Raw genomic sequence first — 10834 nt, 5'->3', positions numbered from 1 at the left:
ACACACACACGCACGCACGCACACACACACACACACACACACACACACACACACACACACACACACACACACACACACACACACACACACACACACACACACACACACACACACACACACACACACACACACACACACACACACACACACACACACACACACGCCTTCATCCTCCACATACAACATGCGTTCTGCCAGTCACATTCTGTTAAATGTCCCCAAAGCACACACATCCCTGGGCTGCTCGTCTTTTCAGTTCGCTGCAGCTAGCGACTGGAACGAGCTGCAACAAACACTCAAACTGGACAGTTTTATCTCCATCTCTTCATTCAATGACTCAATCATGGACACTCTTACTGACAGTTGTTGCTGGTTCGCATTATGTATTGTTGTCTCTATCTTCTTTCCCTTTGTGCTGTTGTCTGTGCACAATAATGTTTGTACCATGTTTTGTGCTGCTACCATGTTGTGCAGCTGCCATGTTGTGTTGCTACCATGTTGTTGTCATGTGGTGTTGCTACCATGTTGTTGTCATGATGTGTTGCTACCATGTTGTTGTCATGTTGTGTTGCTACCATGCTGTGTTGTCATGTGTTGCTGCCTTGCTATGTTGTTGTCTTAGGTCTCTCTTTATGTAGTGTTGTGTTGTCTCTCTTGTCGTGATGTGTGTTTTGTCCTATATTTATTTATGTATATTTTTTTATCCCAGCCCCCGTCCCCGCAGGAGGCCTTTTGCCTTTTGGTAAGCCGTCATTGTAAATAAGAATGTGTTCTTAACTGACTTGTCTAGTTAAATAAAAAATATATTTTTTTAAATGGACATGAATTAAAGCCTGGGCCCAGAGCTATAGCAATATGGCCGCTGTCCACTCCCTGTGGAGAAGGTGTGATCTATTATGTACCCAGCTGAACTGTTCACGTGTGTGTGTGTGTGTGTGTGTGTGTGTGTGTGTGTGTGTGTGTGTGTGTGTGTGTGTGTGTGTGTGTGTGTGTGTGTGTAGAGAGAGAGAGAGAGAGAGAGAGAGAGAGAGAGAGAGAGAGAGAGAGAGAGAGAGAGAGAGAGAGAGAGAGAGAGAGAGAGAGAGAGAGAGAGAGAGAGAGAGAGAGAGAGAGAGAGAGAGAGAGAGAGAGAGAGAGAGAGAGAGAGAGAGAGAGAGAGAGAGAGAGAGAGAGAGAGAGAGAGAGAGAGAAGAGAGAGAGAGAGAGAGAGAGAGAGAGAGAGAGAGAGAGAGAGAGAAAACAGGCCAGATGGGCTTGATAAGTGAAACCTCACAGTAACATCTTACCTACAGTGATATAATCTAAAGGAATGTACAGAGGTGAAGCCTAAAGGATTGTACAGAGATGAAGCCTAAAGGAATATACAGAGATGAAGCCTAAAGAAATATACAGAGATGAAGCCTAAAGGAATGTACAGAGATGAAGCCTAAAGGAATGTACAGAGATGAAGCCTAAAGGAATGTACAGAGATGAAGCCTAAAGGAATGTACAGAGATGAAGCCTAAGGAATGTACAGAGATGAAGCCTAAAGGAATGTACAGAGATGAAGCCTAAAGGAATGTACAGAGATGAAGCCTAAAGGAATGTACAGAGATGAAGCCTAAAGGAAGGTACAGAGATGAAGCCTAAAGGAACCTACAGAGATGAAGCCTAAAGGAATATACAGAGATGAAGCCTAAAGGAATGTACAGAGATGAAGCCTAAAGGAATGTACAGAGATGAAGCCTAAAGGAATGTACAGAGATGAAGCCTAAAGGAATATACAGAGATGAAGCCTAAAGGAATATACAGAGATGAAGCCTAAAGGAATATACAGATGAAGCCTAAAGGAATTTACAGAGATGAAGCCCAAAGGAATATACAGAGATGAAGCCTAAAGGAATGTACAGAGATGAAGCCTAAAGGAATGTACAGAGATGAAGCCTAAAGGAATATACAGAGATGAAGCCTAAAGGAATATACAGAGATGAAGCCTAAAGAAATGTACAGAGATGAAGCCTAAAGGAATGTACAGAGATGAAGCCTAAAGGAATATACAGAGATGAAGCCTAAAGGAATGTACAGAGATGAAGCCTAAAGGAATGTACAGAGATGAAGCCTAAAGGAATGTACAGAGATGAAGCCTAAAGGAATATACAGAGATGAAGCCTAAAGGAATGTACAGAGATGAAGCCTAAAGGAATGTACAGAGATGAAGCCTATAGGAATAAACAGAGATGAAGCCTATAGGAATAAACAGAGATGAAGCCTAAAGGAATGTACAGAGATGAAGCCTAAAGGAATGTACAGAGATGAAGCCTAAAGGAATGTACAGAGATGAAGTCTAAAGGAATGTACAGAGATGAAGCCTAAAGGAATATACAGAGATGAAGCCTAAAGGAATGTACAGAGATGAAGGCTAAAGGAATATACAGAGATGAAGCCTAAAGGAATGTACAGAGATGAAGCCTAAAGGAATGTACAGAGATGAAGCCTAAAGGAATATACAGAGATGAAGCCTAAAGGAATGTACAGAGATGAAGCCTAAAGGAATGTACAGAGATGAAGCCTAAAGGAATATACAGAGATGAAGCCTAAAGGAATGTACAGAGATGAAGCCTAAAGGAATGTACAGAGATGAAGCCTAAAGGAATGTACAGAGATGAAGCCTAAAGGAATGTACAGAGATGAAGCCTAAAGGAATGTACAGAGATGAAGCCTAAAGGAATATACAGAGATGAAGCCTAAAGGAATGTACAGAGATGAAGCCTAAAGGAATGTACAGAGATGAAGCCTAAAGGAATATACAGAGATGAAGCCTAAAGGAATGTACAGAGATGAAGCCTAAAGGAATGTACAGAGATGAAGCCTAAAGGAATGTACAGAGATGAAGCCTAAAGGAATGTACAGAGATGAAGCCTAAAGGAATGTACAGAGATGAAGTCTAAAGGAATATACAGAGATGAAGCCTAAAGGAATGTACAGAGATGAAGGCTAAAGGAATGTACAGAGATGAAGCCTAAAGGAATGTACAGAGATGAAGCCTATAGGAATGTACAGAGATAAAGCCTAAAGGAATGTAGAGATGAAGCCTAAAGGAATGTACAGAGATGAAGCCTAAAGGAACGTACAGAGATGAAGCCTAAAGGAATGTACAGAGATGAAGCCTAAAGGAATATACAGAGATGAAGCCTAAAGGAATATACAGAGATGAAGCCTAAAGGAATATACAGATGAAGCCTAAAGGAATGTACAGAGATGAAGCCTAAATGAATATACAGAGATGAAGCCTAAAGGAATGTACAGAGATGAAGCCTAAAGGAATGTACAGAGATGAAGCCTAAAGGAATGTACAGAGATGAAGCCTAAAGGAATATACAGAGATGAAGCCTAAAGGAATATACAGAGATGAAGCCTAAAGAAATGTACAGAGATGAAGCCTAAAGGAATGTACAGAGATGAAGCCTAAAGGAATATACAGAGATGAAGCCTAAAGGAATGTACAGAGATGAAGCCTAAAGGAATATACAGAGATGAAGCCTAAAGGAATGTACAGAGATGAAGCCTAAAGGAATATACAGAGATGAAGCCTAAAGGAATGTACAGAGATGAAGCCTAAAGGAATGTACAGAGATGAAGCCTATAGGAATAAACAGAGATGAAGCCTATAGGAATAAACAGAGATGAAGCCTAAAGGAATGTACAGAGATGAAGCCTAAAGGAATGTACAGAGATGAAGCCTAAAGGAATGTACAGAGATGAAGCCTAAAGGAATGTACAGAGATGAAGTCTAAAGGAATGTACAGAGATGAAGCCTAAAGGAATATACAGAGATGAAGCCTAAAGGAATGTACAGAGATGAAGCCTAAAGGAATATACAGAGATGAAGCCTAAAGGAATGTACAGAGATGAAGCCTAAAGGAATGTACAGAGATGAAGCCTAAAGGAATATACAGAGATGAAGCCTAAAGGAATGTACAGAGATGAAGCCTAAAGGAATGTACAGAGATGAAGCCTAAAGGAATATACAGAGATGAAGCCTAAAGGAATGTACAGAGATGAAGTCTAAAGGAATGTACAGAGATGAAGCCTAAAGGAATGTACAGAGATGAAGCCTAAAGGAATGTACAGAGATGAAGTCTAAAGGAATATACAGAGATGAAGCCTAAAGGAATGTACAGAGATGAAGCCTAAAGGAATGTACAGAGATGAAGCCTAAAGGAATGTACAGAGATGAAGCCTATAGGAATAAACAGAGATGAAGCCTAAAGGAATGTAGAGATGAAGCCTAAAGGAATGTACAGAGATGAAGCCTAAAGGAACGTACAGAGATGAAGCCTATAGGAATAAACAGAGATGAAGCCTAAAGGAACGTACAGAGATGAAGGCTAAATGAATGTACAGAGATGAAGCCTAAATGAATGTACAGAGATGAAGCCTAAATGAATGTACAGAGATGAAGCCTAAATGAATGTACAGAGATGAAGCCTAAATGAATGTACAGAGATGAAGCCTAAAGGAATGTACAGAGATGAAGCCTAAAGGAATGTAGAGATGAAGCCTAAATGAATGTACAGAGATGAAGCCTAAATGAATGTACAGAGATGAAGCCTAAATGAATGTACAGCCTAAAATAGCCTTATAACACCTTACAAACACTGTCACCTATTGAGCCAAATCGAATAGAGCGGTAAGTGATTGTAATGAGTTACAGGAATGCAATCAGAAAACATTAGCCAGTGAGTTTGCACTGTTTGATTGAATCATTAGGAATGTAATGGATGTGTGATGACCACCTGTGGAGTGCACATGCATTGGTCCTTATCAGTATCGTCATGGTGACTGACCGACCTTGTTGTTAAGCATCTGGGGATCAGCGTTCTATGTATTAGCTGTCATTAGTAAGATAATGACTTTGAGATTGGTATGGAAAGCAGACCATGGTGACTTAGGGAGAGAGGAAGAAAGTGAATACAATTGTAAAGTGATAGTGGAAACATCCCGAGACCTGATGCCAATGAATCAGGAGAACCACTCGCACGTAGCTTATTCATAGCTATTTATAAGTCCTCTCATCTTCCACACTAAGCCACCCACTGTCTCAAACCCACACCATCACCCAGAAAGCCCTCTGGCTCCCTATTACCCCTGTCTCAGCTGTCCTGCTGTCAGCTTGGCTATATGATCATTATGGTGGTTCCAGACACTAGTCCCAGACATGGGGCTCCAACCTCAGCCACAGGCAGAGACTAATAACCCGGTAACACTAAGTTAAAGTAACTCTAGTCCTTAGAGAGGAGGGGAAGATGGTACGGTAGGCATCTGACATTACATCTGAAGAGGAGAAACACAACTGATATAAAGGACCTGGGGTGTATTCAATAGGAACACGCAAACAGGCCCAAACAGGGAGGGGAAAACCTGAACTAAAGTTTTTTCTACGGTGTGCACTAATGAATACACCCCTGTAGTCTCAGGGAAGCTACCTCAGAGAAGGCTTGTTGAACGCTTCCATGTTGAGGCCTGGAGTCAGAGTTTAGTGGATCAGGTATACCCAGGTGGCTATGAGTTGTGGCTATGAGTTGTGGCTATGTTGTGGTTATGAGTTGTGGCTATGAGTTGTGGCCATGAGTTGGGTCTATGTTGTGGCTATGAGTTGTGGCTATGAGTTGGGTCTATGTTGTGGCTATGAGTTGGGGCTATGTTGTGGCTATGAGTTGGGGCTATGAGTTGGGTCTATGAGTTGGGTCTATGAATTGGGGCTATGAGTTGAGTCTATGTTGTGGCTATGAGTTGGAGCTATGAGTTGGGTCTATGAGTTGGGGCTATGAGTTGGGGCTATGTTGTGGCTAGGAGTTGGGGCTATGAGTTGGGTCTATGAGTTGGGTCTATGAGTTGGGGCTATGAGTCGGGGCTAAGAGTTGGGTCTATGAGTTGGGGCTATGAGTCGGGGCTAAGAGTTGGGTCTATGAGTTGAGTCTATGTTGTGGCTATGAGTTGGAGCTATGAGTTGGGTCTATGTTGTGGCTATGAGTTGTGGCTATGAGTTGTGGCTATGTTGTGGTTATGAGTTGTGGCTATGAGTTGTGGCTATATGTTGTGGCTATGAGTTGGGGCTATGAGTTGGGGCTATGAGTTGGGGCTATGAGTTGAGTCTATGTTGTGGCTATGAGTTGGAGCTATGAGTTGGGTCTATGAGGTGGGGCTATGAGGTGGGGCTATGAGTTGGGGCCATAAGGTGGGGCTATGAGGTGGGACTATGAGGTGGGTCTATGAGTTGGGGCTATGAGTTGGGGCTATGAGGTGGGGCTATGAGGTGGGGCTATGAGTTGGGGCTATGAGGTGGGGCTATGAGTTGGGACTATGAGGTGGGGCTATGAGGTGGGGCTATGAGTTGGGGCTATGAGTTGGGGCTATGAGGTGGGGCTATGAGGTGGGGCTATGAGTTGGGGCTATGAGGTGGGGCTATGAGTTGGAGCTATGAGTTGGAGCTATGAGTTGGAGCTATGAGTTGGGGCTATGAGGTGGGGCTATGAGTTGGGGCTATGAGGTGGGACTGTGAGTTGGGGCTATGAGTTGGGACTATGAGTTGATTTTGGGCCATGAGATGGGGCTATGAGGTGAGGTAGGGAAAGTATTACTTTATTCTACCACTAGGGGCACCATATGGCATTTCAGATGGTGAGACCTCACTACTGTCAGAGACTGACTCCTGCCAGGCAGGATCTCAGTGCTACTCCTCTGAAAACACATGCACACACACACATCAGCCTCAACACTCAGAGGGACACAGAGGGAGCATGTGTGAGCGCATACGCAAGAGGCTGGAGACATCAGACTGTGTGTTCAGAACGCAAACCACTGTAATGACCAGTTACAGTTAATTTTACAGTAAACCAGAGAAGACCATTGTATTTTAACAAGCTGTTTCTTTATAAAACAAGAAATGGTTGAGCTCTTCGGGTATCCAGACTATTCTGAAACATCGTAAACATCTTCTTTAGGTGGTATTGGAGCTCATGTCGGTTCACTTCTCATTTTGACTTTGATGGACGAATGATTTAAGTTGCATGTAACATGTGGTCTTGTTTGTTGGAATGTGTAACCCCTCTTTTAGTTATTTAATTTTGCCATTAGATGCAACAGAAAACATCAAGGGAAGATGAGGGTCTGTAGGGTTTGCTGCTTCTTTGCCTCCAGATCAGGCTGCAGCAGGTTTGCAGGCCAGCCAGTAGAAATACTTGACCACCACTGTGATCTCTGTGTCTGGATTCGACTCCCCCATCACAGACAGCAACCTAGGCCAGAAGAGGAGGGGTGGAACAGAGTGAGTGACAGTCAAAGAAGATGGTCATCAGCTCACTCAGATTTTCTTAGAGATGAGAAATTCAACTAATTTCAAACCAACCTGCACTGCAGTATTTATGGAATTGTGTTCAAATGTTTATATATATAAACCTATAAGCAGATGAGAGTCTCCCCTCATAGATAGTTGCTTCCAGCGTTCATAATTGTAATAGAAGTGTGCAGACAGTAGTTTTTAAAAATAAACATGGCATAAACATTGCTAGTCAATCTAATTCCAGCCTGCAAATAATTTTGAGCACCTGTATGCTGAAGCTCACCTGTTCCTGAAGGCCTGGGAGAACTTGTGGGCTTCCACTGGATCCTGCTTCAGCAACGCCCGATAGCTAGAGAAGGTCTCCACCATGCCGATGTAGCCACTCAGAGGCATCGGTCTCCTCATCCGCAGACACTCATGCCTGGAAAGAGAAACACAAAAACACTGAACAAAATAAGAATACTATTTTATGCTAAGCTAGGCCAGGCTATTCTATGCTAGGCTAAGCTATGCTATTCTATGATACTCTAGACCAGGCTATGCTATGCTAGGCTAGGCTATGGTATGCTAGTATACTAATATTCAGGGCAATCGTAAAGTATTCCGAGCCCTTAACCCCTCCACATTTTATTAAGTTACAACCTTATTCTAAAATAGATGCTGCCACCACCATGCTTCACAGTAGGGATGGTGCCAGGTTTCCTCCAGACGTGACACTTGGCATTCAGGCCAAAGAGTTCAATCTTGGTTTTATCAGACCAAAGAATATTGTTTCTCATGGTTTGAGAGTCTTTAGGTGCCTTTTGGCAAATGTCAAGTGGGCTGTCATATATATATATATTTATATTTAACCTTTATTTAAACAGGTGTGTGCCTCTCCAAATCATGTCAAAATCCCAAAAAATTACCACAGGTGGATTCCAGTCAAGTTGTAGAAACATCTCAAGGATGATCAATTAAACAGGATGCACCTGAGCTCAATATCATAGCAAATGGTGTGAATACTTACGTAAAGATTTGCAAAAATGTCTAAAAACATGTTTTTGCTTCATCATTGTGGGGTATTGTGCATAGATTGCTGAGGAATTTTTATTTATTTAATCCATTTTAGAATAAGGCTGTAACGTAACAAAATGTGGAAAACGTCAAGGGGTCTGAATACTTTCTGAAGGCACTGTGTACACAGTAGACACAGAGCCAGCAAGATATACAGTAGTAGTGTTTGGATACCTTGGCTGTTCAGCAGCACTCACCACTCTTTGTCTGGGTACGGGCATGAGTCATACATCTGTTTGTAGAGAGGGACAGTGGTAGTACCTATGTGGCCACTGCGAAATGGCAGCAGGATCTTGTAGAACTGGAGGGGAACATGAATAAGGTAGTATTTTTTTTCTGTTGTTTTCGTACTCTGAATTACTTTCCCAATGTTTCCTTACTCTGAAGTCACAAAGTTTGCACACTTCATAGAAGGCCAGATCTCAGTGTACATTGAACTCAGAGAGTGTTAATGTATGTGATGTTGTCTCCATCTGGAGCAGCCTACTATTTTTAATTATCTTATAAACTAAATCAATCAATTCCTCAGTGGTTTGTTATCTGACCTGATGACAGATGTCAGTAAGAGTGTGTGAGTGTTGTCCGAACTCCAGGTCCATGTCCAGGGTGTAACTGATCAGGGCCAGACACCCTCTGGGCTTCAGCAGCCTGTCTGCCTCCTGGAGGAACCGTGGACGGTCGAACCAGTGGGCCGCGGTCATGGACGTCACCAAGTCTGCCCCGCCGTCAGCAAACGGTAACTCCTCTGCAGGACACTGCCTGTGGGGTTATGGGAGATGTGAGACAATGTATGCACGCTGGTTAAAGGGTTACACATTTTGGATGTTTAACTGGTGACGTTTGGCCCTCAAAGTGTCTGAGTTAATTATGTTACTAGTTAAAACTACAGGTATGTTTCAATGGGGTATCAAAAACATGATAATTACATCTAAATATGAAGAAGGAATGAATGAATACTTCATTGTCCAATAGACACTGTTGTCTGCCAACAGTACCAACATTCCTGACAGACATATAACACATCACAATACATACTACACTTCACTTATAAAAGTATGACCTTGGATTGACCTTGATCCTTGATAGGACAACAAAGCAATTCCCGCCCACTGCGTGCCCCTCCCCCTTCTCACCTGTAGAAGATATTTGGGGCGCTGCTATTGGCCAGAGCCACCTCCAGCTGGGCGGGGCTGATGTCTGTCCCGATCACCTGGGTAAAGTGAGGTGCCAGTAGAAGTGTCCCCTGTCCCGAGCCACAGCCTACGTCCACGGCAAGGTCAAACGGCCTTCCTTTCTGAAGTGACAATAACACCGGAAGTCAGCGTTACATCAGCGTTACATCAGCGTTATATCAGCGTTATATCAGCGTTATACAGTTTGTGAAAAAACAAATTACGCTATTAAATCCAGATAGGCACAATTATAGCAGCCAAATACATACGATTAGATCGGTTTAGGCTTACACAATCGTGAACAATTTTTGTTCACAAAAATCATTCGAACAGGGCAAGGGTCTAGGGGCAAACTACATTCCCTGCACACGCTCGTACGCACACACACACACACACACACACACACACACACACACACACACACACACACACACACACACACACACACACACACACACACACACACACACACACACACACACACACACACACACACACACACACGCCCTACCATATTCTCCAGAAATCCCAGTATCTCTGTGATCAGTTCCTGTGGGGGGGACACCCTGTACCTCAGGTAGGAAGCTGCGTGTTCTTTGCCCTCAAAGCGGCGGTGAGCCATGTTACCGTGCTGTTGCCGTGCTGAGTCAGAATGAGAGAGAGAGTTCTGAGGACACTGACTATCTCTGGGACACTAACATCAGACACAGAGGTTGTTTATTAACCACCAGGGCTTCGTCCCAAATGATCTCTCCTTCCTCCCAAAGTGTGCACTTGTTCACTTCCCTTTGCTAATTTCAAAGGAAATATAACTGGTATAAGAAATACTGTGGAAAACCCCTCAAGCCCATGTTTCCACCAATACAATGCGTTTAGATCTGTGGTAGTGAACGAGTGCAGGGAACGAGTGTACACTTCAGGAGAAAGGAGATATTATTGGGATGCACTCCCCAATTCAATCCAATGCAGGTAAAGGAAACCACACTATTTTGCTACACTTCCTTCGGAGGACAGAAGAGGTCAGTATTAGACAGAGTATGCCCCGTAGGAGCTGGAGCTGTGGCTGGGGCTGGGGCTGGGATTGGGGACAGAGACAGAGAGAGACAGAGACAGAGACAGAGAGCAGGGATAGAGACAGAGACAGAGACAGAGACAGAGAGCAGGGACAGAAACAGAGACAGAGAGCAAGGACAGAGACAGAGACAGAGACAGAGAGCAAGGACAGAGACAGAGACAGAGAGCAGGGACAGAGACAGAGACAGAGAGCAGGGACAGAAACAGAGAC

At 43.4% G+C, this 10834-nt stretch overlaps 1 protein-coding gene across 1 annotated transcript; it reads right to left on the bottom strand.

Annotated features, from left to right (window-relative positions):
* Positions 1-6888: 6888 nt before the first annotated feature.
* LOC139532650 (putative methyltransferase DDB_G0268948) lies at positions 6889-10217 on the bottom strand. The gene is made up of 6 exons (XM_071330554.1): positions 10061-10217; positions 9511-9671; positions 8923-9136; positions 8575-8678; positions 7605-7742; positions 6889-7277 (listed from the first exon to the last, which is right to left on the bottom strand). The coding sequence occupies exons 1-6, from the start codon at positions 10169-10171 to the stop codon at positions 7181-7183; spliced, it is 825 nt and encodes a 274-aa protein (XP_071186655.1). The 5' UTR covers positions 10172-10217; the 3' UTR covers positions 6889-7180.
* Between the last annotated feature and the right edge of the window lie 617 nt (positions 10218-10834).

Source organism: Salvelinus alpinus, chromosome 10, assembly GCF_045679555.1.
Source record: "Salvelinus alpinus chromosome 10, SLU_Salpinus.1, whole genome shotgun sequence".
NCBI classification, from domain to species: domain Eukaryota; kingdom Metazoa; phylum Chordata; class Actinopteri; order Salmoniformes; family Salmonidae; genus Salvelinus; species Salvelinus alpinus.
Note: the sequence above shows the minus strand (reverse complement) of the source record. Positions and strands in the feature narration are given on the sequence as shown.

Excerpts from the sequence above, each read along its gene's own strand:
- LOC139532650 (XM_071330554.1), bottom strand. The coding sequence starts at position 10,171 with ATGGCTCACCGCCGCTTTGAGGGCAAAGAACACGCAGCTTCCTACCTG. Across the intron at positions 9,137-9,510 it reads GCCCCAAATATCTTCTACAG|GCAGTGTCCTGCAGAGGAGT; the intron begins GTGAGAAGGGGG and ends ATAACCCCACAG. Across the intron at positions 7,278-7,604 it reads TCCCAGGCCTTCAGGAACAG|GTTGCTGTCTGTGATGGGGG; the intron begins GTGAGCTTCAGC and ends CTTCTGGCCTAG.